Source organism: Narcine bancroftii, chromosome 8 (assembly GCF_036971445.1).
Source record: "Narcine bancroftii isolate sNarBan1 chromosome 8, sNarBan1.hap1, whole genome shotgun sequence".
Lineage (NCBI taxonomy): Eukaryota > Metazoa > Chordata > Chondrichthyes > Torpediniformes > Narcinidae > Narcine > Narcine bancroftii.
This window is the reverse complement of record NC_091476.1, coordinates 27,198,861-27,224,856: the sequence shown is the minus strand read 5'-3', so window position 1 is coordinate 27,224,856 and position 25,996 is coordinate 27,198,861. Positions and strand designations below refer to the sequence as shown.

At 37.6% G+C, this 25,996-nt stretch overlaps 2 protein-coding genes across 6 annotated transcripts in view; one reads left to right on the top strand and one right to left on the bottom strand.

Annotated features, from left to right (window-relative positions):
* LOC138740534 (amine oxidase [flavin-containing]-like) overlaps positions 1–25,159 on the top strand; it is a 74,898-nt gene extending 49,739 nt beyond the window's left edge. For 2 of the 5 annotated variants that reach the window (XM_069893331.1, XM_069893334.1), the window contains exons 14-17: positions 390–452; positions 1,652–1,794; positions 10,163–10,247; positions 24,708–25,159. In XM_069893331.1, the coding sequence (XP_069749432.1) occupies positions 390–452; positions 1,652–1,794; positions 10,163–10,247; positions 24,708–24,836 (420 nt within the window). In that variant the 3' untranslated portion in view covers positions 24,837–25,159. The other 3 variants (XR_011342978.1, XR_011342979.1, XM_069893333.1) reach the window with 3 other exon arrangements.
* On the bottom strand, positions 9,319–15,127 carry gpr34l (G protein-coupled receptor 34 like). Its single transcript, XM_069893335.1, has 2 exons — positions 15,005–15,127; positions 9,319–11,833 (listed from the first exon to the last, which is right to left on the bottom strand). Exon 2 carries the CDS (start codon positions 11,822–11,824, stop codon positions 10,784–10,786), a length of 1,041 nt encoding a protein of 346 aa, XP_069749436.1. The 5' UTR covers positions 11,825–11,833; positions 15,005–15,127; the 3' UTR covers positions 9,319–10,783.
* Positions 25,160–25,996: the final 837 nt, after the last annotated feature.

The window sequence follows — 25,996 nt, the reverse complement described above, 5'->3', positions numbered from 1 at the left end:
GGGCAAATCTCCACTTAATGGCAGTGCGAAAAAAGAAACTGCATATGCAAACAAATAAAGAAATGTAAACAAACTGCAATACGAGAGAGAGGGAAAAAAAATCAATAAAGTGCAAATTAAAAGTCCTTAAATTAGTCCCTGATAGAGTTTGTGGTTGAGGAGTTTGGTGGTGGAGGGGTAGCAGCTGTTCCAGAACCTGGTGGTGCGAGTCTTGTGGCGCCTACACCTCTTTCATGATGGTAGCAGCGAGAACACCATGTGCTGAGTGATCTGAATCTTTGATGATTGCTGCTGCTCTCCGTCGGAAAGCTTAAGTTTGATCCTGTCTGAACTAGTGATGTATGTAATTGCCGAGCATTGCCCTTATTTGGCCTGTGTTCCATCTGTAGGTCATGTGTGCGGTAGGAATCATTCCAGAGGCAGCAATCTGGATTCCTGAACCTGAAGTTCAAGTAAGTGACAAGAACATTAAACAAAAGCCGTAGTTACCCCTTTCTGATTGACTAATATAAAAATGGTTCTTGTTGAGTGGCTAGTTTCTGTGAGGGACACTAGCAAATCTCAAGAGTAGGATAGGACCATGCTTTATGTAGTGGGTTATAAAGACATGTTCTCAAATGCAAAAAAAAAATCAGGAATGTTGTAAAAACAAAACTGCTGGAATTACTCAGCAGGTGAGGCAGCATCGGTGGAAAGGGAAGAAGATTTAACGATATGGGTTAATGGACTTTCATCAGGATGCTGGAGAAACTTAGCAGGTCACACAGCAGTCGCTAAATGCTAAACTAAAAGGCGGTCAATGTTTTGGGCCTGAACTCTTCAGGACTGTTGAAAATCAGGTAAACACCTAAATAATAAGGTGGGACGGGAAGGAGAAAGGGGAGGAACACGGACTAACAAGTAAAAGGTGGATACAGATGGGAGGGTATAAGAGAGGTAAGCAATGAAGGAAAGGGGATGACTGCAGCATGTGTCATCTGTGAATCCAAACCTTTGACCTTCCTCATCAAGAAGGACAATGATCACACCATATAATAACACCACCACCTGCAGGTTTACTTCCAAATTGATTCAGAAATATATTCCTGTTCCTTCATTGTTGCTGGGTCTAAGTCCTGGAAGTGCTTTCCTAACAACACTGTGGGAATATCCTGACTAGAAGGACAGCCCCAGGTTTAAAGGGCAATTAGACATGGGCAATAAATGGTATCATTTATCAAAGAGAAAGCAGATCTTCCAATAGGTCTTGGCCAATATTTAATTCATGGGAAACACCCCACATTTTTTTTCAGTAGGATCTGAGTGTAATAAGACACCTTCCTACTCATGGACATTGCACACGCAGAATGACAAGAAGTACTGTAGTATTTTGGGGCAATGATTTTGATACAGTGACAAAAAATTAATCCACTACTTGTGCTTTGGATAGTTATTTAAATGTAAAAGGTACTCAATGATGTTAAGATTTCTATAATATATTTGAGTGTTTTATTATGTTCTTAATTGGCTTTGACTTTTATTGAAAGAAATATAAGTTATGATAATATGGGTGGAAAATTATTGTTCTAATAAAAGTAATTAGTTACAAAAGAACTATTAGGATGAGTTGCTGGGCAGGAAAGACTTAAACTTATTGATTATTTACCTTTAGGAAGTTCCAAGTCAGCCAATTGCCACGACCTTCTGGATGCGATACCTCCCCTCTGTGCCAGTATTTTTGCAGCTGCTCGGATTTTCTACTTGCCTGACTGTGGTTACTGTGGCCTTGACAAGGAAAACCTATTTGCCCAGAGGGTGAGACATAATGTTATAATTGTCCAGTGAAGGGAAACCATTCACGATAAAAATTTATCTGATTAAACTTATCCATGATATCAAGTTTAGCGCTCCTCGAGGTGACCATGGGGACAGAAGATCACTAGATATAAGCTTTTTCTGCCTTTCAAAAATAGATTGACTGAACTGGGACCCAAGTCCACATACCCATCTTTTTAATTCACCAAGTAAACCGAATGCTAGGTTTAAAATTGACAAATGACTTGGGATCAATCTTGTACCAGTGTTTGTTTCATGAAAGCTATCCCCACGTTGTTTCTGAATGACATGCTCTAACATTTTGACAGTAACTCCCCAACACTAAATCTCCAACTAACACAGTCTTTTCCCTTCTCTCTCCAATAATATACTGAAAATTTCAATCAAATCACCCCCTATCCTTCTAAATTCTCAGAAATCTGATCCCAGTTTGTGTTAGGTTCATTACTTACCCTCTAGAAAATTAATACAGTATCCTTTCAGCTGATGTTGTGGAAGCAGAGTACTGGAGGGGTAGTTTAACCTGAATTTTGTAGAACTGAAATATAACTTCTAACCTCTTGTTATCTAAATATAAAGGCCAGCTTTCCATTATGTTCTGCACCTGCCTGTTGCATTTTAATGATCTATGTATAAGAAACCCTGAGTTTCTTTTGAACTTGACTACAAGCCTTCGCTGTTGAGAAAATGCTCAGCTAGCCTCTGATTTGATTACACTAAAATCTTTGTCACTGTTTTGCCTATTAATCAATTAATATATCTTAATTTAAAGCTTCCATCGACCCTACTAACAATGTCACTGATTTTTATGTTAATACAAAGTTGAATATGGGTCTTTCTGTCTCAACATCTAAAGTTGTTCCGGTATTGAGCTATAAGGGGGTTCCCTAGCCACATTCGGTTCATTGGAGACTTGCCCAATATCCCTATTAAACCTCTTTTGCTCAGTTAAAACTCATCAGAGATTGAACTACTTTGGGCACCCAAGAGTTGAGTCAATCGTGCACTTGTCATGTGGCTCATAAACAATCTTAAATAGAGTCAGAAAATCACACAGTTCAAAAACATCCCCACCTTGAAGAAGATTCTGGTCTGAAACACCAGTAATATATCTTTAACTCCTAGGAATGTTGCAAGACCAGCTGGTTCCTCCAGCATTTTTGTGTTTTGACTATAATCACAACATCTGCAGACTTTCATATTTCTCTCCTTTGGCCCACCATGTCCCTCATAATTTTATACTCCTCAAGACAAGTCCCCCCTCAGCTACTTCCAAGGAAAACAAACCTTGTCTATCCAATCTCACACAACTAAACTCCTCTATGCCAGTGATGTGCTGGTGAATCTCCATTGCAGCGGCAAGTCTTCCTTATCAATTATTATGTATGTAATAAGTGCTAGAGAACATTCAAGAGTAATGATACCAAGAAAATCAACAGAATTCTTTGGACTGTTACTCTCTGTACCCTGTTATAATCTTAACTCTATATATTTCCTCTCTTAAAATATGTTTTAGATATATATATATATATGTATATACATACATAAAAACAGGAAATAAAGTTCGGGAACAATTTCACTGAGATAAATGATTTATAATATTTCTATAATGGTTATAATCTATCTTCACAGTCTTAGAAACAGGAGGAAATAGAAGCAGAAGTAGGAAAAGGCCATTCAGCCCTCTGAGCCTGATTTCCCCCATGCCACGTTATCATGGCTGATCATTTATCTCACTGCTGAACTTTTGTTCTCTCCTCACATACCTTAATGCTTTTTTGTGTCTTGAAATGTATCTTTGTCCCTCCTGGGTAATACTTAGCAACTTGGCTTTTACAACTCATCTGTGGTAGCAATTTTCTGCTGTTTTGAAGAAATTTCTCCTTGTCTCAAAGCTAAATGTCTGCCTGTAGCCTGAGAATGTGATTCCTCATTCTACATCCCTCAACTAATGAAAACATACTTCCACATTCAGTCCTGTTAGAAACATCCACTCTCATTCTTCTAAGGTTAAGTGAATTCAAACTAGCTTGTGAAGCTCTGTCCCTGCTACATTTTTTTTTTGCCCCTACGTTTTATGCAGCTTCTAGCTCTGCGAATTGATTGGGTCCATTGCTAATGCAATCTGATTAGTTATTTTCCTCCTCTGCTTCCTTGTCGTATGTTTGGAATACAGAGAAACGCATGCATCAGACACCCAGCCACACACACACACACACACACACACACACACACACCTGATGGCCTTCTCTCCTTTTTATTTGAGTTTAATGCTCAGTTTACTTCCCTGGTTATTCAGCTCACCAGAACTTTGTGTTCTCCAGCATGATTCAGGTACAGTCATTTCCATCAGAACAACTCTCCGCCCCCACCCCCGACCCCTGCTGATACCAGTGTTTCATTATACCAGTTAGAAATTCACCTGTATGTGATTGTGCACTGATCACAGTCCATTGAACAGACCGAGTCTAATTCTCCCCAGCCCAGGTGGAAGGAAATCGGGTAGGATTTGTGTTTTCTCCAAAGACACTAGCTAGATGTATGTCTCCAGACTTCAGATGAGTGGCTTCATTAGGCCTTCCATTGTCTAGACTTAGATGTGGAGAGTAATAACTATGGTGTTGAAGCCAAAATATCTTGAAGGGATGGGCATTAACAAGAGAGATCTAGTTAGGAAAAAAAATCTAGAAAAAGTAAAAACTGACCAACTGCTGAATGTTGATAATTGAAATTATTTGCTTTGAACTTTTTCCTTTTTCCCTCTGATTTTCTGAGAGTTAATTTCTCTAATCAAGTAGCCCAACTATGACTCTGTTATCTTCAAACCCATGTCTGCTGGAATAAATGCTATGTGGAAACTGAAAAGATGGAGACGTGCTCTCAACATAGGGTGAAATTGTGCTCGTATGAATGTCTGTCCACTAACACTATCTATCTATTTTAGAACTTTTTAAATGTTGGTTGATTTTAAAAATATATGTATATAAAAAAAGTTTGGATCCCCAGTGTCTTTCCTAAAATGGTGTACATTTTGTAGATCAAATCTGTTGCATCATTGCTGGTTAAAGAATAAAGTTTAAATTCACTGTTTCTTTAATGCAACTCACCACATTATGGGATTTTTGTAGCTATCTGGTGTGATTTCACCCTCCACCATGTGACCTCCACTGGGAACCAAGAACTCTACAATTATCCCTCTCTATGCATTGCCAGGCTTTGAATTTAATGAACAATGCAGTAGAGGTGCTTATGGCATTGATTTTCAAACTCTGCAGTGAGATCATTTTTGTGTCACCTGCCTCCAGGAATCATGAGTGACATCCTTGGAAATGATCCAACACGCCCATCCTCTGATTGATGAAATAGCCATTGCAGCCGGCAGATGGAAAACCTGCACTTGTAGTAATATTGAGAGCCAGCAGAGGGAGCCAGATGACAATTCAGCAGTTATCCCCAAATGAAATGCTGGAAGGAGAATTTGGTGGTGTGTGATGCAGTGATGTAATTGCCTAGAAATTGAATCCCACCCTATTTTGGTGCACTAAGAATGAACTGTTTATATGTATAGAATTAATGCTCACTCAGTCTTATGTAGACACTGATTTTGTAGTGAAAACACACTGAAATGTGGGATGAACTCAGCCAGTCTGGCAGTCTCCATAGAATTTGACAAAGATATATTGCCAATGTTTCGGGCCTGGCCCCTTCTTCAAGGAATAAGCAGAATTAACCAAGAACAGGAAATCTCAGAATTCAGACAATGCTGTCTGGGGCTGAAATACAGAGAGCAAAACGTGTCAATTAGATATGATAAGGTGAGAATTTATTATGTCAGTGCGAAAGGGGACAGGGAAAAGGGAGAGACAGAGCTGGAAGAAGACAATGGGGGAAGAAGTGAGAGGGAGTGTTTAACAAAACCCAGAGAAGTCTATATTAATGCCATCTGGTTAGAGGGTGCCCACTCAGAATATGAGCTGTTGTTCCTCCAATTTGCGGGTGGTTTCATTCTGGCAGTTGATGAGATGTCATGCAGACATGCCAACAAGGGAGTGGGATGGAGACTTGAAATGGGTGGTCACTGGGAAGATCCATGCTGTTGTGGAACACAGAGCTGAGGTGCTCAACTAAGCAATATCCCATTCTGGTCTCAGTCTCTCTGTTGTGGAGGAGACCACAATGGGAGCATTGGATGCAGTAAAGTACCCCTGCAAATTCACAAGTGAAATGTTGCTTCAATTGGAAGGATTGTTTGGGGACCTGAATGGTGGTGAGGGAAGAGGTGTGGGTGCAAGTGGAGCATCTCCTGTGGTCACAGGGGTTGGAACCAAGGGGTTGATGGTTGGGAGGGAGAACTGGACTTGGAAGTCATGGAGGGAGCAGTCCCTGTGAAAGGCAGAGAGGCAAGGAGAGGGGAGTATGTGTCTAGTGGAGGGATCACGTAGTAGGTGGCAGAAATGGCAGCGGAGGATGTGTTGGATGTGGAGGCTGGTGGGGTGGTAGGTGAGGACAAAAGGAATCCTATGCTTGTAGTACTTGGGGGTGGAGGGGTCAGGGTAGATGTGCGAGTAACAGATGATATGGGGCTGAGCGCCGAGTTGCTGGTGGTAGAAGGAAAGCCGTGTTATTTAAAGGGGGACATATCTGATGATCTGGCATGGAAGTCCTCATCCTGGGTGCAGATGTGATGGAAAAGGAGCAATTGAGAGAATGGAATGGAACCCTCACAGGGGACATGGTGGGAAGAGGTGTAGTCGAGGTAGCTGTGGGAGTTGGTGGGTTTGTAAAAGAACATTCATTAAAGTCTGTAATATGGTATTTTTACAGACAGAATCCTGTGCTAAAACAAGATCTGTGCAGGCTATGTTTGACTGTAGCTTAAAAAAAACACATGGCTCCTGCAGTATTGAAGTGAGTTCACAATTTAAAGCACTTATTGGCCATGACAGAAGGGCTGTCTGAAAACCTCTGATGGAAATTAAGGGCCTGTTTCCTCACACCCACCACACAATGGATTGCCCTTCTCAAGTTCAATGCCCTTGGGTCACAGTGAGAAGTGTGTTTATGGATTGGGCAGTGTTCAGTGAATGTTGTTCTGGTGAAGTGAGCAGAAAAACTGTTAGATGAAGTGATTACATTGGAAAATGAAGATTTTTCTTCTTGAACCCTTTAGGGTGTATTTTTTTGGAGTTGGGTCTGCTGATCATGAAAATCACCTTAAAATTTTCCTATCATGTACCATTCTTTAGATATAACTAATTTTTATGATTTCCTGTCACATTTTAAGTCTACTTCAAGTTTACAAAACCTTGTAGTTCAACATGTCATTGAAAATGTATTTTCTGCATTTGCACTTGGACGTTCTCCCTGCTGATCTTGGTGCAGTCAATGACAAACCTGATGAAAGGTTTCACCAGGACATTGTGACCATGGAAAAGTGGTATCAGGGCAACTGAAATCCATCAATGTTGGCCGACTATTATTGGACACTGACACAAGAGGCATCAGAAGCTGAGAACAAATGAAAACTAACATCAAAACATTTTAAGGTTAGTTGAATTAACGCAATGTGCCACCATCATTATGTGATTAAACATGCTAAATTCAATAAAAGTTAACTTAATGTTTCTTCAACTCCTCTGTGATACAACAAATCTGAAATTATCTTTGTCTTCAGCTTGAAGTTGTCTATCGTAATCCCCAATTTCTTTTCAGGAAGAAAACCATGAGAAAAAAAATTGTCCAGTGCTACTTATCGGTTCATCGAACTTGACCTAAGCCAACAATGGAAAGAAAATGCAATACTTTAATATCACTCATAATAAAAGCTAGGCATTGCTGGAAATGCCTAGCAAGTCATGCAGCATCTAAGCAAAGAGAAACCCAGGGAAAACTCACGCAGACAAGGGGAGAACGTATAAACTTACAGACAACGGAGGATTCAAACCTGGGTCGCTGGCACTGTAGCAGCGTTGCGCTAACCGTGCCAGTTATTATTACCTCTTACTCATTCTACAAAAGCTGCCTGACTCACTGACTCATTCCAGCAATTTTTGATTTTATTTCAGATTTCATGATTAAACTCGATAATTCCCTCTCTGCCTTTATCTTCCTATGTGTCTTTGATTTCATTTTCTGGGACCTCACCAGCTGTGCAGCTGATGTTATAGAAGCATCAGCCTGAAGTGTGGGATGCCTGGGCCAATTCCCCACTGGGTACACTTTCACCCAGGAAAGATCACTGGATGATCTCTCCTGGACGATCCAATCTTGGTAACATTGCATTTTTATACATTACTTGAGCTATTTTTGTATGATATGAAATAATTCTAATACTTGGAAAATATAAAAATCTAATATTCACACAAATTATTTGTAATCTCTGAAAAAGACTCTGGATGTTCTGCCTCTCAGGCTTCAGCTGCACAGCAGTAGTGGTGCCATTCGATCCAGCACTGGGATCAGGCCCACAGACTAGCCAGCTCTCCTGCCTCCCGTAAAGCTCTTATTCAATGGGGAGGGATTGAAACTCGTATTGCATGCCAATTGTGGCCGAGGCAGGAGGGGCATCAGTTATTGGGAGAAAGAAGGGGCTGGTCACGGTGCCAGAGGCAGGTACGACCAGGGAGAGCGCCATGGCTTGCTAGGTGGGACCAGAGCTGGGAACGTTGCTGCGCACGTGGATGCCACTCTCACCAGGACCAGGACTGACAACCGAGAGTGACTTCCTCTGCCAGATTCCCACCCATGTGCAGCTCCTGGAATGGCAGGGTCACTATGAATGACCCCGAGTTGCCCGAGGTGATAAAATGCTGGAAACCTCATTTGACCATTGTCGTGTTTCATCTTGTCACTTTGTTTCTATCACGTGGCTTTCCTTTTTAAATCCAAAATGGTGCCAGGGCATGGCTTTATTTTAAGCTGAAGAAACCCAGCTTTTGGGTTTCTTGAGCCTATATCTTACCTATATTTTGGTACAGGTAACAATAAACCTAAATCTAAATAGCATTGAGATGCTGGGAAAAAATAATCAAAGGTTGAGACATAGACAGTGATCAATGTGCCACAAATGTTGGAAAGACATTCCATTATTTTACTTCATTTTTCCTCTCCTTGACTTTATATTGTCCATATCCAGCTTTGTTCCCTTCCTTCCCTTGAAAGATATCTTCTCCAAGCCCAATGGTTCCCCAGAAGCATCTTTTGTTGAAGTAACTCTCAATTGAGAAGTCCCTCCACCATGTTCTCGACCCATTTCTCTCATGTCTATTCTCAACCTTTCTCCTCCCCCACTGAGCTTCATTGGGTTGGGGTTTCTTGAGCTCACCTTTCACCCCCATCAGCCTTATGGTCAACATAATGACTGATCTCCATTGTAATGACACTGCACAATACAACCTGGTATCCCCTCCAACCATCTTCTCACAGTCTCTTCCCTTCAACGTGCATTTAATTGTGAAACCTTCAAAACCATAATGATAATAAAAATAACATTAGACATGCTAATTTATACAAAATTATCTTTTAATAAATATATATGTAAGTATTGATGTAACACAGTAAGCATATTTATAGCATATTATTTACAATTTCTATTTGTAGATTACATTTATTTACATTTAAAGAAAAGTATTTATAAAGTGGAACTTGTACATCCAACATAGGATGGCTCTTTAAACCACAAGATGTTGAGCCAGTTCATCCACTGTCTGGCATACTTTTGTGTTCATATTCTGGCTCATTGCACTGGAAAATAAATAAATTTACTATCTTCTTCTCAGCTCTACAGACAACTACTGTAAGGTAAAACATCATGAGATGGGAATGTGTAAGGAGTTACCCTGTGCAGGGCTGTAACAAGATGTGAATGCATCCTTGTACTTACAAGATAAGAGAGACATTGATGGATTGAGAGGCAGGAAGCTAGCAGGGAAAGGATAGCAACAGTTTTAGTCATTGGACAAGTAATGATATGATGATGTTCTAAGCACGTATCCAAGGGTATAAAAAAATCACCATTTTGCTGATAACGGCAGAATGCATTCTCCGACTAACATTGTTAGTTGCAAGTGTTACAATCCGGTAATAAAGAACAAAGAACCCTGATTTCGACTCAGTCTGGTGTTTGTCTCACTCATTCATGAACAAAGCAGACCTAACACTACTCAAACCAACACAACCAAAGGTTGTTTTTTTTTTACTCTTTAGTCCAGGAGGTTCGTTCTCAATAAATCAATAATTATGTTCATTATGAAATCGCCTTCTAGATTTTGCTCTTCCATTAAACTTATGCTCTGGGATGCGATTGAAAATCTTTGAGAAGTTCATTTCTCTCTCTCTCTCTCTCCAGATTATCAACACTTGGGGTGCCCGGACTGATTGGGAAGGAAAGATTGTCAGGCTGTAGGTGTACCATACTGGAGCTAATTTTAAGGGTATGCAAGAAAAAAATGTACCTTACTGAACTTTAAAATGATGATAGATTGTGAGCATCTGAAATGATTGGAGAGCAAACCTAGCAATCTCTAACTTGATCTTTAAGTTTACATAGATCTTGTATGCCTTTGCAAAAAGACTGTGATTTCCTGTTAGAATAAAACCATGGTGGAAATAGTTCTGTGATGATGTAAAAGGTTTCACTCTTGATATTTTCCATTTCCATGAATTCCCAACTTCAGCACCCTCCACATAACTGTATCTGGACTTCTATTGCAACTGAATTCTCCTTATTGTAACCAGATTTTTGAAACAATACATTCCTTGTGTATTTGCCAGCCTGGTTACAAGTTGAATCTATAAGTGGCTATTTGTGTTCTCTCTAGTAAGGCCGCTTCAATCCAAAGGAATGTAATGATGGCCAATTCTTTCCTGATTTTGCCATCCACCACCCGAATAGTTGCTGCAATCATGCCGTGCTGAAGCCGTGGATTCTGCTTCTGGTCCATTTACTCAGTATTTGTAGTTCAGAACTTCAGATTTCTGTGATGGATTTGAAACTGTTTGTTGCCCCTTTGGTTTTAGTGAAATTTTTGTGGAATTTTCCATGAACATTGTAAATTATAGTCTTACGAAAGGAGTTAGAGAGGAAAAAATAAATTATTGGATTAAGACAACTGTTCAGGGCAGAGAGGCACAGTGCCAACTCATTGGCAACATGCAGGAAATGCTTCATTTGGCAGCTGGAGATTATGTCCATCTGGGAGAGAACATATGGGATTCGAATAATGTGATATGGCACGAAGCACACCAGGAAGATTACAAGGACAATAAAGGTCTTCAAAATAGCTCTAGTTCTCACTTTCCTGATATGGTCCTTTTTTCCCTGGGAAATTTCATAGAGCTTGACAGCAATCTTAGCATAGAATATGAGAAAAAGCAAAGAAAAGATAAAAATAGATATCACAGCTGTCAGATTCATTGAACCAGCTGTAAACTTTTGGCTCGTGTAATGGAAGCATTTTGCCTGTTTTGAATGCAAGGTGCTCAGCACCACAAAGGGTAGCATTAGCAGAAATACGACCACCCACACTGCCATGGAAATGCTCGAACTCCACTTCTCGCTGTGTATCCTGAACTTGCGGAGGGGCTTTGTGATCTTTAAATAACGGTCTAGGCTGATCAGCTCTAGAAATGCAATGCTGACGTACATGTTGATGTAGAAGAATGATCCAATAATCTTACAGAAGTAGAATTTGGCCATCCAGGTATATTCTCCAATATGATAGGTGATCCTGAAGGGAAGGCAGAGCAACAGCAGGAGGTCGGACAAGGCCAGGTGCCTCATGTAAGTCGAGATCGATGTTGCCTTATTCTGATTGAAGTAGAACACCCAGAAGGCCGGTATGTTGCTCAGCAGCCCAATCACACAAATAATTGTGTATAAAACAGGCAGCACCGTTGAAATGAAGCCATCTTCAATTACACATTCCGATCTTTTGATTGATGCATTGAAACTCATTGTGGACTGGATAGCATTGTTGTGGATTAATGCCAAAGATGACATATTAGCCATGGTTATAATCTAAATTATGAAAAAAGGGGAAAAATAACATATAATTTGTATGTGAAAATATTCCATTAAATTAACATTTAGGTCCTTTGAAGCAGGCCTATTTTATTCTCTCCAGGAGTGCAACACTTATGAGTCAGACTTTCCTAGCTGTTTCTAATCTGTGCCAAGTAGTCTCTTCATCCTTTAAAGATGTTGGGTTTTTAACATTTGCAGCAATAACCTTTTTTTTTGGACATTGACATGTCCTTTAAAAGGAACCCAGAAAGTGCCAATAATGAGTGGAAAAAAATAATTAAAATTCAGCAAGCTAAACAATTGGGGAACTTGATGCTTTCAGTATTCAGATGCATTATTATATTTGTGGGACTTCAGTTGAACTGAAAGACACACAGAATAAAAATGGTTGCTATTAAATTAGCTTTCTGGATAAAACTGACAGCCAAATCCTCATTTCCACCCTAAAGCCTAACAAATTTATTCTTAAGTTATTGTGAATCCTTTTGTCAGGTACTTCTCACTCGAAAATTTGTGGTTAACAGGCTTGTGGTGACCAGTGAACACTTGAAAGCCTTTTTTCAAAATCATTAGCTTAATATCAGTCAGATGAGTGCATGACAACATCGCAACAGCAAATGGATTTTCAGTTTCATTGCATCTAAACATAATCTGGGAAAAGTAAGAGTATGCTACAAGAAATAGATGAAATAAATCAAAACCAGGCAAAATAAAAAATAAAGTTTTCAAATAGTCTTTAGAGTATTTGAAATTGAATTCCACCATTATTATTATTATTATTCAATGCTTTGTGGCTCCTTTTTATAGAAAGGAAAAAAAATTCTTAAAGGAGAATTATGCACATTGAACTTCCTGAACATTTTTGAGGAAGTGACAACTCATATGGAAATTGTATTGCAAGGCTTAATGTGGTATTTCACATGAAATTTTATTTCCTAAAATGTAAATTCTGTCTTAATTTGGGTAGGGATAAGGAATTGAAATATAACTGCAATCCAATGGATATTTATTAGAGGAATTCTATTGGGATGAGGGTTTTTCTGATATTTTTATGTGCTGCTGTGGTCATCTATGGGGCTCCAGTGGACTTCTCATATACAGTATCCAGCACCTATGGTGGTTGGAAGATGCCGGATAAGCAAATTTCCCGGTTGCTTGAGATTGGCGAACTAACTGCTGGTGGGGAGGGATATGCCAATTTTAAACTTTCATATCTTTTACCTATTTATTTTCCACAATTATTTTGCCAGTTACTCGAGGCTGCCAGTAACTGGAATTCCAGATAATGGGGATTTTACTGTATATTAATGATTCTGTTTCAGAAACAGTGCACATTTCCAGATAGTACGAAGCGGGCAGGGAAATAGAGAGCAGTTCAGAAGTCACTGAATGCTGAACAAAATATGGGAGAGTGCACAATTTAATGCACACATTTAATACATTGTGCCACAATATAGGAGGTAACATGTAAGTAATGTAAAAAAAAGACCTGCTAAACAATTAAATCAAATTGAGAAAGCCAAGGCTGAAACTCAAAGAGAGTATGTCTCTGAAAACACCCTGACTAAGAGCTGGATATATACTTTTGATATAAAATTTAAATGCTGTAAATACTTTGCAGGTAAGGAGCATATGTCAAGATTCAAGATTATTTTATTGTCATGTAATAAAACAGAAAATGTCATATTACATGAAATTTCCTTTAGTCTGCGGTAAGGCAAAGAGTTTGCATGAGCATTTTCTGGCACCCCTTACAGTACATGTGAAAAGAGAAGCAGGGTTAATGTTTCTCATGAATAATATTTAGCTCCAAAAATGCTGCTGGATCTGCCTTGTCCTCCAATATTCCTGATTTTATTTCCACTATACAGCATATGTAGTGTTTTATTTCTGACAGCCAAATCCCTACCTCACAGGACAGTGGAAATATTAATGTTTAACTAACCTGATAGCCCATGCAAGCCCTGATCACACAAACATGATCTGGTCGAACATTCGACTCTATCATAAAGCATAATGATGGAAGGAGGCATTTCTAGAACTGATAATATCTTCTTATATTTAAACTGTTGATGTGGCTGAGTCAGATTTCTACCAATATCAACTGGCTTCACACGTCATTAGTATGATAGCCTAAGGCTGAGTAAAAGAGGTAAATTCCAGAGGTGTTTGATTAAGTCTGGATCAAGGAATTCAGATAGAACAGAATTCAATGCAAGTCAGATTGAAAATCCTCCACTGACCAAAGAAATAATTAGCATAAACATTTATCTCTGTCTGAGGATATGACTGCAAGAGTTCCCCAGGGAAAAGTCTGATATGGGTCAGTAACATTCAACTGTTTTATCAAAGTGAGAGAAGTCACTGATGGTTGGAGAAAATTAATTTCTACTCATAGCCCCTCAATAAATAAAGCTGTCTTTTCACATAAGTAGCAAGATATGGACAACATTTAGTTATAGATTAAAGAGCATCTAACCTTGGCATAAATAGTTCAAACACTGTTGAATTTCCCATTATTTATCTTCTCATAAAGGTAATCACAATTGATGGTCAAAGGTTCTGTGTATTCCATGATGAGTGACTCACCTTCTGACCTTTCGAATTCTTTTTGACCATCTACAATGGCAAATCCACTTGACTGGATTAGTGCAGCTCCAACAATACTCAAAAAGTTTAACTTCAGGCGATAAGGAAAGCTAAGATTAAGCGAAAACTACTCCTGCAACAGATCATGCCCTACAAGACTCTACCTAATAGGGGTAACTGTTGAGGCATTTTCATCACTATCTCTCACCACTAATGCACACAGTCATTTTGCAGATCTTTGCTTGTACTGCCCACATTTACCCACCACGCCGACTGTACATTTGCTGCTTGTACTGTCTACCTCCTGCCCCATGCAACTCATCAGTTCACATTAACCTTGTGTTTTAAATGTCTATTATAAACACCAACAAATGACACCTTATACCAAACTCCAACCTCTCCCAAATTCCTTGAAGTTTCATTGTAAACATTTTAAAGGAATAAGGAAGAATGCATTGGCTCCCGGGTGTAATTCAGTCTCTCAGCAGGGTGGCCATTCAGTAACAATTTATTAAAAAGTTAAGAAGCAATTGGTTTGTAACTGAAGATGCGAGTTAAAATTTCATAGCCTCTTACCTGTTGAGTGTTATTTTGTGCTTCTGTCTCACTGAAAATGCTGTGGCTTCACTGAGAATCACTTTATATTCCTTTTTCAGTGGAAATTCCATTGAGAGGACGATGTAGGTTGTGCCTTGGTGCCTTCTGATGTAATTTCTATGACATGCTTTCTGTCTCAGTGGTTTACACCTACTTCCTTAACTCAAAAAGAAAACGAGGGAAAAGTCATCTGACCAAACTGCAAAGAAGCAGACTATCTATCTAATTTTGGCCCTAAATTTATCAAGAGAATTAAATTGATCCATTTATCTCCTGTTGCCTCAATTTTTACCTACTCTTTAAAATCCAAACTCTTTAATCTTTACCGTGGAGCTAGGCAAGGTTGCCCTCTTAGCCTATTACTATTTAATCTGGCATTAGAACCGTTAGCTGTGGCCTCTGGGCAATCTAATTACATCTTTGGAATCTTAAGGGAGGGGGGGGGACTCTTCATAAGGTCTCTTTATATTGCAGATAATCGGACCCTGATCATTTGATTCCATCCATTCTGTCACTGCTCCATCAATTTGGTCAATTTTCAGGTTATAAATTAAATCTCCAGAAAAGCAAATTGTTGTATTGAAGTCTTCTGACTCTCAAGATACTGCCCTTGCTTTTAAAATAACTAAAAATCAATTTAATTACTATTGTTAAAAAATATGATAATTTGTTTAAAGAGAATTTTATTACTTTAATGAGCAATGTTAAGAAGTCTTTAGCTCAGTACTCTCTCTCGATATCCTTAATTAGACGAATTAATGTTATTAAGATAAATATCTTGTGTAAGTTTTTCTATATTTTCAAAGCTGTTCCTGTTTTTGTTCTCAAAACCTCTTTTGATTCACTTAACTCAATTATTTCCCCATATATTTGGAAAAATAAATGTCCTTCAAATCATTAAAAAGAATGGTGGTTTGGCTTTACCTTTAGATTTTATTATTGGGCAGCCAATATTAGATAAACCATTTTTTTGTATTCATTATAAGGACAGAATGGATGTTTCAGACTGGATTAATTTAGAACTTAATTCTACTAAAAAAAAATACTCTCTTATTTCAATACTCTGAGTATCATTACCCTTTTCTGCTTCCAAATTAATTGATAATTTTGTTGTAAAGCATACTTTGAGAATTTGGTTTCAATTTAGAAATGTTTTGGATACCATAAATCCTTACTTGCTAGCCCTATACTACTTAATTCTTTTTTCCACCTTCTGAGCAAGATTCTGCTTTTCGTGAATGGCTTAAGTTGGGTATCCATTCTTTTCAAGATTCGTCTATTGATAATAATCTAACCTCATTCGAACAACTATCTCTTAAATTTAAACTACCCAAAAATCATTTTTTTTAGATATCTACAATTTAGGAGTTTTTTGAACTCTGAAGTGTTGAAACTTCCTCAGGACCCTGTTATAAATACAATAGGGATCAAAAAAAGCTGATATCAGCTTTATATAATTTATTATTAAAGTTTAGAGTTAATTCCCGAGATAAGATTAAAAAAATTATGGGAGCAAGATCTTTAACTTTCATTTTTGGATATTTCATAGCATTCTAAATTGGTAAATTCATCTTTTTGTGTCTGACATTAAGGTAGTATATTGAGCTTACTTTTCTAAAGTTTAATTGGCTAAATTTTATTCTAACATTTCCTTGAAATGTGACAGGTGTAAGTCTGAAGAAGGTACTTTGCAACATATGTTTTGGTCTTGTTCCTCTCTTTCCATTTTTTGGGAGGATATCTTTCATATCTAATCTTTAATTCTTAATTTGAATCTGATACCTAATCCTATAATTGCTCTTTTTGGTTCATCTAAGACAATTGATTTGAATTTAACTATGTCTCAATCTCATGTTCAATACCGATGAAATGGAAAGATGCTGTCCCTCCTAGTTATACTCAATGACTATCTGATATGATGGCATGTCTAACTTTAGAAAAAAATCAGATGTTCTTCTCCTGTACCAGATTTAAATTTTCTAAGTTTATGAGGTCCTTTTATTAACTACCTTTGTAATATATAAGATCACTTGGATCTTGCTCTGTAGGAGGTTGTGGTTTTTTTTATGGTGGTGAAATTATATATACTTACCAGATAACTTCAGAAGGGAAGGGGGTAAAATTTGTAGTATAGTATAATATTAATTTATTTTTTTTAAATCTTTTTCAATTAGCCATATGTTGTGACTGTTTAGGTGTTTACCATTTTTCTTTCTGTTTGACAATTATTGAATTTGTATATAATAGTTCTATTTTTCTTATATAACAGCCTTTTTTCTGTATATTCCTTTTTATCACTTTTGATTAATGGCTTTTATTTGTGTTCTATTTCTGTAAAATCCAATAAAAATATTGAAAAGAGAAGAAAACAATTTATCCATGTTTCGGTGTATAGGGATTGGGAGCAAATATTTCAATCCTCTCCATTACCCCTCAACAAATTGGCTTGCAAGGCCAATTCAGAGTCGTGTATGTTATATTGTGTCTGGAATGTTTTTCCTGAAATAACAATGGAAACTGCTGGAACTAGTTTTCAGGTCAAACTCTGTTTCTTTTCCTGAGATATTGCCTGGGGGCTCAAATAACTTTCCAGCGTTTTGTTTTTATTTATTTTATCTGCAGATTTTCATATCTAGTTTTGACTTTGAGTAGTGTTAGCGAATTAGAGACAGTAGTTTTTAACAACAGCCTAAGTGTTCTGTGCTTGTCATTACTAAGATTTGTTGTTTCTATTTTAAGGAGGTTTAACCCCTCAGCTACCAGAGTGTATCTTGAACTTGGGTTATTTGGTTGTTAGTCCAGCACTCCAGATTACTATACTGGCAATGCTTTGGGCAAGTCATTAAGTCTCAGAGTCTGGGTTTCAGTTAGACAACTTGCAATTTATTTTCTTTTTGAGGTGTATTTTTATTCTGCACAAATGAGAGAAGGAGATTAGTAATTGGATCATTTCTCCATGACTTTAATTATAAAAGTTTCTTAAAATTCATAGATATCTAAAACTTCATTTTGCATGTCTGTGTCACAAAACAATTCCCTTGATGTTCATTTTCATCTAATAGGACTGAAAGGGGCTTTTTATAGCTGGAAACTCCCTGCCTGTTTATTATCCTTGGTTCAATGTCAAGTGAAAGTATCATGTTTTATTTCTTCCAGCAACAATTTTGTGTAACAAATTTACAGGCTGGGATGTTATGAGCTGAGGTGTAGCAGGGGGCCATACTTTCAGATTAAATGCTCTGGGAGAAATGGCCCAAGAGACATTTAGAAATTTTGGGTTTAAATTGCTTTCAGCTATATTCATCGCTAAAGATTTCATTTACAACACCTATTCTGGAAGAATCTCCTTCATCCTTGAACCATACTGATCCCAAACTCCCACCCCACAGCCTCACAGTCTTTCCATGTTGTTGGACAGGTGGATCATTGGTTAACTTCATGATGTTGGTAGTGGAGGAACTTTTCAATGTTTAAGCTATCAAAGATTCTAGCTGTTGTTTCAATGTTTAAATCTAAGTCATGAAGAGGAATATCAGTGTTGCAACATACTGTGGATAATCATTTTTAATTTTCCTTAATTATATAGGGAGCTAGCATTGTCAGCCAGGATGCCACCCCATAAAGATCAATATTCAGAAATATTTTCTCCCATTGCAGTATGGCAACTAATGTTTGTGCTTTATTTTCTAAGGACGAGGAGTTATAACTGCTATACCTTCTGTGTATCTACCACACTGCTGATTATGTTCAAACTGTTTGTTGCTTATTAACTCTGGTTATTCAGAGGCAAGCTCAAGATGTTTATTTTTTCACTTTCAAAATATAACAACAGATTATGACATAAACAGTCTGCCCACAATTTAAAACTTTTTGCAAATCCTGTCTGACCCATCCACCCATAGCTTCAGGGCTATTTTTGATGTCTTCTGCAGACAGCAGCACATCTGTTCACAATATTGCTTTTGTACCTGGGGCATTTTAGCTTAGAAGGAGCAAGAGGCTTACAATAATATGGACAGAATTATCTAACCATTATTTTGTCAGTCTTTGGAAAATGAAATTACACTTTTGAAAACCTATTGAGATTAATTCTACATTAGAAGGTTTCTGGTGCGATTAAGATGACTTCAGATCTGTTTTTTTTTTCCAGGACATAACATGAAAATCTTGTTAACAGTAGTGAGAAATCTTGGCCAACAGCCTTCTGTGCATAAAATGTTTTCTGCTTCTGTGTCCTTGCACCTCTTTTCTGAGGCGAGACTTTTATTTGGGATGGATACATCTACAAATTTTTGATAACAACTTGACATTTTGCAACCCCAACCAATATTTGTTCTCCCTCATTTGTTATCTGTTATAAAAGAATTTTCAATTCAAGGTTTTCCTTTAAGTCCATTACTTTTTGACTTGGTATTAGAACCTCTAGCAGTCGCTCTTCGTGAAAGTAGAGATTTTATAGGGATTCATAGGAATGGCATTGAACACAAAGTTTCCTTATATGAAGATGCTCTTTTGCTTTTTGTATCTAGTCCAGATGTTTCTTTACCATATTAGCTTTGCTTTTTCATATTAGTCAGTTTTCTGGGTATAAGTTGAATCTGCATAAAAGTGAATTGTTACCTGTAAATGGTTCTATATTAAGATATGCAAATTTTCCTTTTAAGATTGTGAAGGATCAATTTACCTATCTCAGTATTACAATTACTAGGAGTTATAAACATCTTTAGAAGGAAAATTTTTCTACTTTATTTAATCAGGTCAAATTACTGCTCTTGAGGTGGTCACCTTTATCTGTTTCCATGATTGGTTGTATCAATTCTATTAAAATGAAAATTTTATCTAAATTTTTGTATCTTTTCCAATCTAAAGGTAAAGTTAAACGTTCCATTATTTTCATATAATACTACATTTAGAATGTAACATACATGAAGTTCTTTTTCTCTACCATAAAGCAATCAGAGAGTCACCACTTTGTCCAGCACCCCTCATTGAAACCGACAGCACCTGGTGTTCCTAGGCAGTCTCCCCTCCAAGCACTGACCAGGCCTGAGCCTGCTTAGCTTTCAAGATCAGACAATCCCAGCAGTATTCAGGTATTAGATACTAGTCTATACCAATTTTCATTCCCAACTCCTTTTTTCTTTCATTGGATTCGATTATATCTTCCTACATATGGCAAGGAAAATGTCCTCGCTAAAATAAAGCTCATCTTCAAAAAGCTAAAAGGAATGGTGGATTGGCATTTCCTAATTTTAGATTTTATTATTATAATATACATAAAATCTAAAATTAGGAAATGCCAATCCACCATTCCTTTTAGCTTTTTGAAGATGAGCTTTATTTTAGCGAGGACATTTTCCTTGCCATTATTATTATTATAATATACATAATTTGCTTCTTTTGTTACCCTTCAATAATCTACTTGACCGCCCTACATGGATAGAAATTTTACTAAAAGTACTTCTATGTTGGCAATTTTAGGGTCCTTTTTATCCTCTTCTTTATATAAATTAATTGATAATCCGATAATTAGACATAGTTTGAGAATAAGGGCACAATTTAGAGGGTTATTTTGGATTTCAGAATTTTTCTCTTGCCAGCTTTGTTATATCGAATCATCTTTTTCAACCTTCTTTGCAAGATACTGTCTTTAATAACTGGCACAGATTGGGCATTAAATGTTTTATAAAGACCTTTTTATTCAAAACAATTTTGCTTCCTTTAGGTGGTAAAATTTAATTGATCAAACACTCATTTTTTAAAAAATATTTACAAATTGGACATCCCAACCTTCTGCAAATTCCCGAGGCAAACATTTTTAATACACTTATTGATTTACAACTTTCTCAAAAAGGGTTAATGTCTCTTATTTGCTTGATTTAAGGATAGCCTAATTAGTTAAAATCAGGAACGATTGGATTTAAATCTTTCATTCTTAGAAGAGATGTGGGATTTGTAAGGTAAAACATCATGAGATGGGAATGTGTAAGGAGTTACCCTGTGCAGGGCTGTAACAAGAAGGGGAGGTGTCCTTGTACTCCTGTTAGGTAAAACATCATGAGATGGGAATGTGCAGGGCTGTAACAAGATGTGAATGCATCCTTGTACTTACAAGATAAGAGAGACATTGATGGATTGAGAGGCAGGAAGCTAGCAGGGAAAGGATAGCAACAGTTTTAGTCATTGGACAAGTAATGATATGATGATGTTCTAAGCACGTATCCAAGGGTATAAAAAATCACCATTTTGCTGATAACGGCAGAATGCATTCTCCGACTAACATGGTTAGTCGCAAGTGTTACAATCCGGTAATAAAGAACAAAGAACCCTGATTTTGACTCAGTCTGGTGTTTGTCTCACTCATTCATGAACAAAGCAGACCTAACAGATTCTATTTGTAATTTGATTTTATACAACCTCCTTTTGTGCATGACACTGTTTGTTGCAATTTAAAGTGGTCCATAGAGTATGTGTCCAAAGTTAAATTGTCTCATTTTTATTCAGATATAAATCCTCTATGTGACAAATGTAAAAATGGTGATGCTTCTTTGGTTCACATGTTCTGGACTTGCCCTAGTTTAAACAAATTTTGGAAAGCTATCTTTCAAACATTATTGGTGATTCTTCAGTTCAAATTAGAATCTTGCCCTTTAATTGCTCTATTCAGATCATTTCAAGATGATGACGTTTTCCTGACTCCAACTCCAAACCAAATTTTATCTTTTACTTCATTGATAGTCAGACAGACGTGCAATTTTGATTAAATGGAAAGACAATACTCCATCTTCACACACACAATGGTTAAGTGATATTATATCTTGTTTAAGTTTAGAAAAATATAGGTATGCAATTAAATAGACAAATATTAACTTTCAAAAGGTGTGGAGCCCATTTATGGACTATTATCATAACCTAAAGAATTTGGGTTGGTCTGAAGCTGTGCTGTCCATCTCCAGGTTGTTGTCACATGATCCTACATGTCAGCTTTAACCTTGCTTAGTGGTAGAGGTTTTGAATTATAAGGGTTTTTTTCTTATTGTTGCAAGCCTAAAGGTCCCCAAAACCCAGCAGCCATAGATATTCACCATGACAAATGGTTACTTAAACAAAAGTTGTTTTTAATTATCTTTAAACAGGAAAATAGAATCAAACTTTAACATATCACTATTAACTAACCTAACTTAACCCTCCTCTAATTCTAAGTGCATGTGTATGTAATGTGTGTGTAAATTTAAGAAAGGTTCTTTGTTTCGCAGTTCAATCTCACTTCTCATTCTTCCATACACTTGTTGCAGACAATTCTTATACTGTGCACAGAATTTAACATTTATAAAGTTCACCAGGCTTTAGTGCTTGAAAGGTAAATGGTTACCGCTCAGGAAGGTTCTTGTAGGTTTGCAGAGAGAGATTTGTTGTTCCAGCATTTCCACAACTGAGGTACCACCATTAGTCACCTCAATGTCTTGCTGATGAACCTTGCCCCATCAGGGTTCTCCAGATGATAGCCTCTTTCTTTCAGGTTACTACAGAGTTCCTTTCTGTTCTTCTTATTCCAAGAGAAATATCAGACAGATAGTACTTCCAGCTATCTGCCACTCTGGAGCTTCTGTTTCAGTTCCAACAAGCTTCTCCTGCTTGTTACAGCTTTCTGTGTCACACACAGTCAAAGACTCCCTTCTGACTGTCTGTCTATCTGTCTCTCTCTCTCTCTCTCTCTCTCTCTGAGACTCAAACTGCCAGGCAGCATGTCCTTCTCTCTCTCACTTGCAAAAACCCCTGACCTTCTCCAGGTTCATCTGTTGTTTTAGGTAAACAATAACCTCTCAATGACCTTTCTGTGAAGAGATATTAGGAGACGGCCTGTCTCTTGCTGTGGCTTTCAATAGTCTATTCATTCACTTCAATTAACAGCCACTTGTGAAATCTCCATAGCATTCTCCATAGTTTCTATAAAGTCACTGAATAGGAATTCTTCACTATTTCAAATAAGATTTGTTTTAAAGTGTATGTATGTAACCTTCTCTACTTTTCCCAATTTATCTCCCAAAAACATTCTCAAATATTCCATTACATTTTTTGAACTGTACATTACAATATATATCTGTACTGTTCAATTTTGCATAATATAAAATTATTTTAAAAAGAAGAGTATGCGTACTCCTGACAACATCAATTTTTTAATGCACGCATGCAAAGTTGGGACCAAATATATTTTTTCTGATGAGTCATCTATGCCTGTAAAGACATCATAAGTTCACATTTGAGTAAACTATCTGATAATTGTGCTGCAGTGAGAACAGCTGAATATTTATGTCTAAGATATAGGTGGATTACTTCAATTGTGGCTTTCTCCCACGGTTTCAAAAAGTGCATGACTGTACAGGATTGGACTTTCTGAGAAATACTGCTTCACACCTTCATCTAGAAATGACCACCCTGCACCTCTCCTCTGCATCTCTCATCTAGTGCCTGTTTGATACAAAATATATTTGTTTTATTCTGTAAGCACTGCAAGTTAATCTGTGATGAACAAAGAGACCTCCACCACTTGCTTTGTGAATGGAACAAGTGAAACTCCTCCTTAAGAACAAACAATATCGTCAAAGTTGCAGGAGATAACTCAGAACTGAGAAAGGTGGTAAAATATGTGAGGTGGCTGGAACCAAGATTCAATTTGCATGCATCTTTAAGAAATATGTATCCCATGTGGTATGAGTTTTGATCACATCATATGATGCACAACTTGTGTTCAGTTGCGCAAGTTCAAGAAAGGATCTGAGCTGGAGAGCTGAGCTCAGCTGCAGCTTCTTGCTTCCATTGGAGTTCATGGCTCATTGTGCAAATAAAATTTCTCTTTACCATTCCGGGCCTCCACCAAAATCTGGAGTGCAGTTTTGGAAAATCTTAGTACTACCTCATCCTTCATTCACAGCCATAAATGCTCACTTGCTCCAACCATAGTCCAAATGTGGACAAATGTGATAGGTAGATGTAAAAGGCAACATGGATGTGGTGGGCTGCGTGGCCTATTTATGTGTCATACAATGCTATGACTCTATGACACAGCACCTTTAAGAGGTGCAGACTACATTCTAAGTCTGAGTATAAGTGGGTATCAGTTTGTATACCCTAGCTGATCATAGTTAATGCTGGATTCACACAGAATTCCTGCTAATGAGTAGTGCAAAGGAACGGCACCACCAGTTCATATTGGCTTTTATATCAGCTTTAAATAGACTTGAGACATGTGTGGATTGCTAACTTTACTCATTTTTCTTTGCTTTGTTTTGTCAGATACTTGGAGTTCTGCTGTATGAGAATGATAGTTGAAAGTATCTGCTGAGATGAATGCATCCTGTTTGATTTTACTTTCCATTACTGATAAGTGCTTTTGTTTTGCACAACTGCTAAAACTTTAAAGCATCTCAAGAATGTTAAAGAGATCTGGACATCAAAGATTTTGTCTAACACTTTAGGGTGTATTTTTTTGGAGTTTGGGCTGCTGATCATGAAAATCATCTTAAAATTTTCCCATAAAGTACCATTTTTTAAGATATTTTAGTGATTTTCTGCCATATTTTAAGACTACTTTAAGTGTATAACACCATGAAGTGTAACATGTAAATGAAAATTCACTTTCTGCATTCACACTTAGACTTCTTTCCTGTTGATCTTGATGCAGTCAATGACGAACACGGTGAAGGGTTCACCAGGACACTGTGGCCATGGAAAAGTGGTATCAGGGCAACTGGAATCCATCAATGTTGGCCGACTATTGTTGGACACTGACATGAGAGGCATCAGATGCTGAGTACAAATGAAAATCAGCAGCAAAACATTTTTAGGTCAGTTGAACTAATGCAATGTGTCAGCATCAGTATGTGATTAAACAGGCTAAATTCAATAAAAGTTAATTTAATGTTTCTCCAACTTCCTACGTGATACAGCAATTCTGACATTATCTTTGCATTCAGCTTTAAGTTGTCTGTCACAATCCCCAATTATTTTTAAGGATGCAAACTTATTGAAAAAAATTGTTGTCCAGTGTTAGTTGCATATAAACGGTCATCTTTTATGGTCTTATTGGCAAGACAATCAATCCTAGATTCAGCATTATTCTTATTTTTCGCCTTGTATCAGGACACTGTGACTACCTTGATTACCATGCTGTATGTCTAAATTTAAATAAAAATAAAAACTCACTATTAAATCAGCTTCCACCAAATTATGGTAAACCCTATTTACCACTAAATTCTTGTAGGGAAATGATTTGCTTGACAATAGGTTACCTCCGGAGCACTACACTGATGCATTATTAGCCCTCTGCTCAACTCATTTTACACCATTGACTGTGTGGCTCGGTACGACAACACCATCTACAATTTTGCTGACAATACTATGCTAGTGGGTTGTATAAAAAGGGCAAATGAGTCAGCACACAGGAGAGAGATTGAAAACTTGGCTGAATGGTGCATCAACAACAATTTTGTACTCAATGTCGCCAAAAGCACGGATCTGATTTTGGATTTCAGGAGGGAAAAACTAGAAGTGTTCAATCCAGCGATCATTGGGGGATCAGAGGTGGAGAGGGTGAGCAAATTTAAGTCTTTTGGAGTCACCATCTTGGACAATCTTTATTGGACCCAACACACGAATGGTTTAGTGAAGAAAGCACATCATTGTCTCTACTTCCTCAGGAGTTTGCAGAGGTTTGGTATGACATCGGAAACCCTGGGAATTTTCTACAGCTGTGTGGTAGATAGTGTGCTGACCAGCTGCATCATATGGGGACACCATTACCCCTGAGGATAAAGCTCTGCAAAAGGTAGTGGTCACGTTCCAGGACATCACAGGCATCCCACCACTGAGATCATCCACAGGGAATACTGCCGTGGGAGAGCAGCAATAATCATTGGATCCATGTTGCTCAGCACACACACTGTTCTCGCTGCTACCATCAGGAAAGAAGTT

Coding starts and splice junctions, on each gene's coding strand:
- gpr34l (XM_069893335.1), bottom strand. CDS start 11,824: ATGGCTAATATGTCATCTTTGGCATTAATCCACAACAATGCTATCCAG.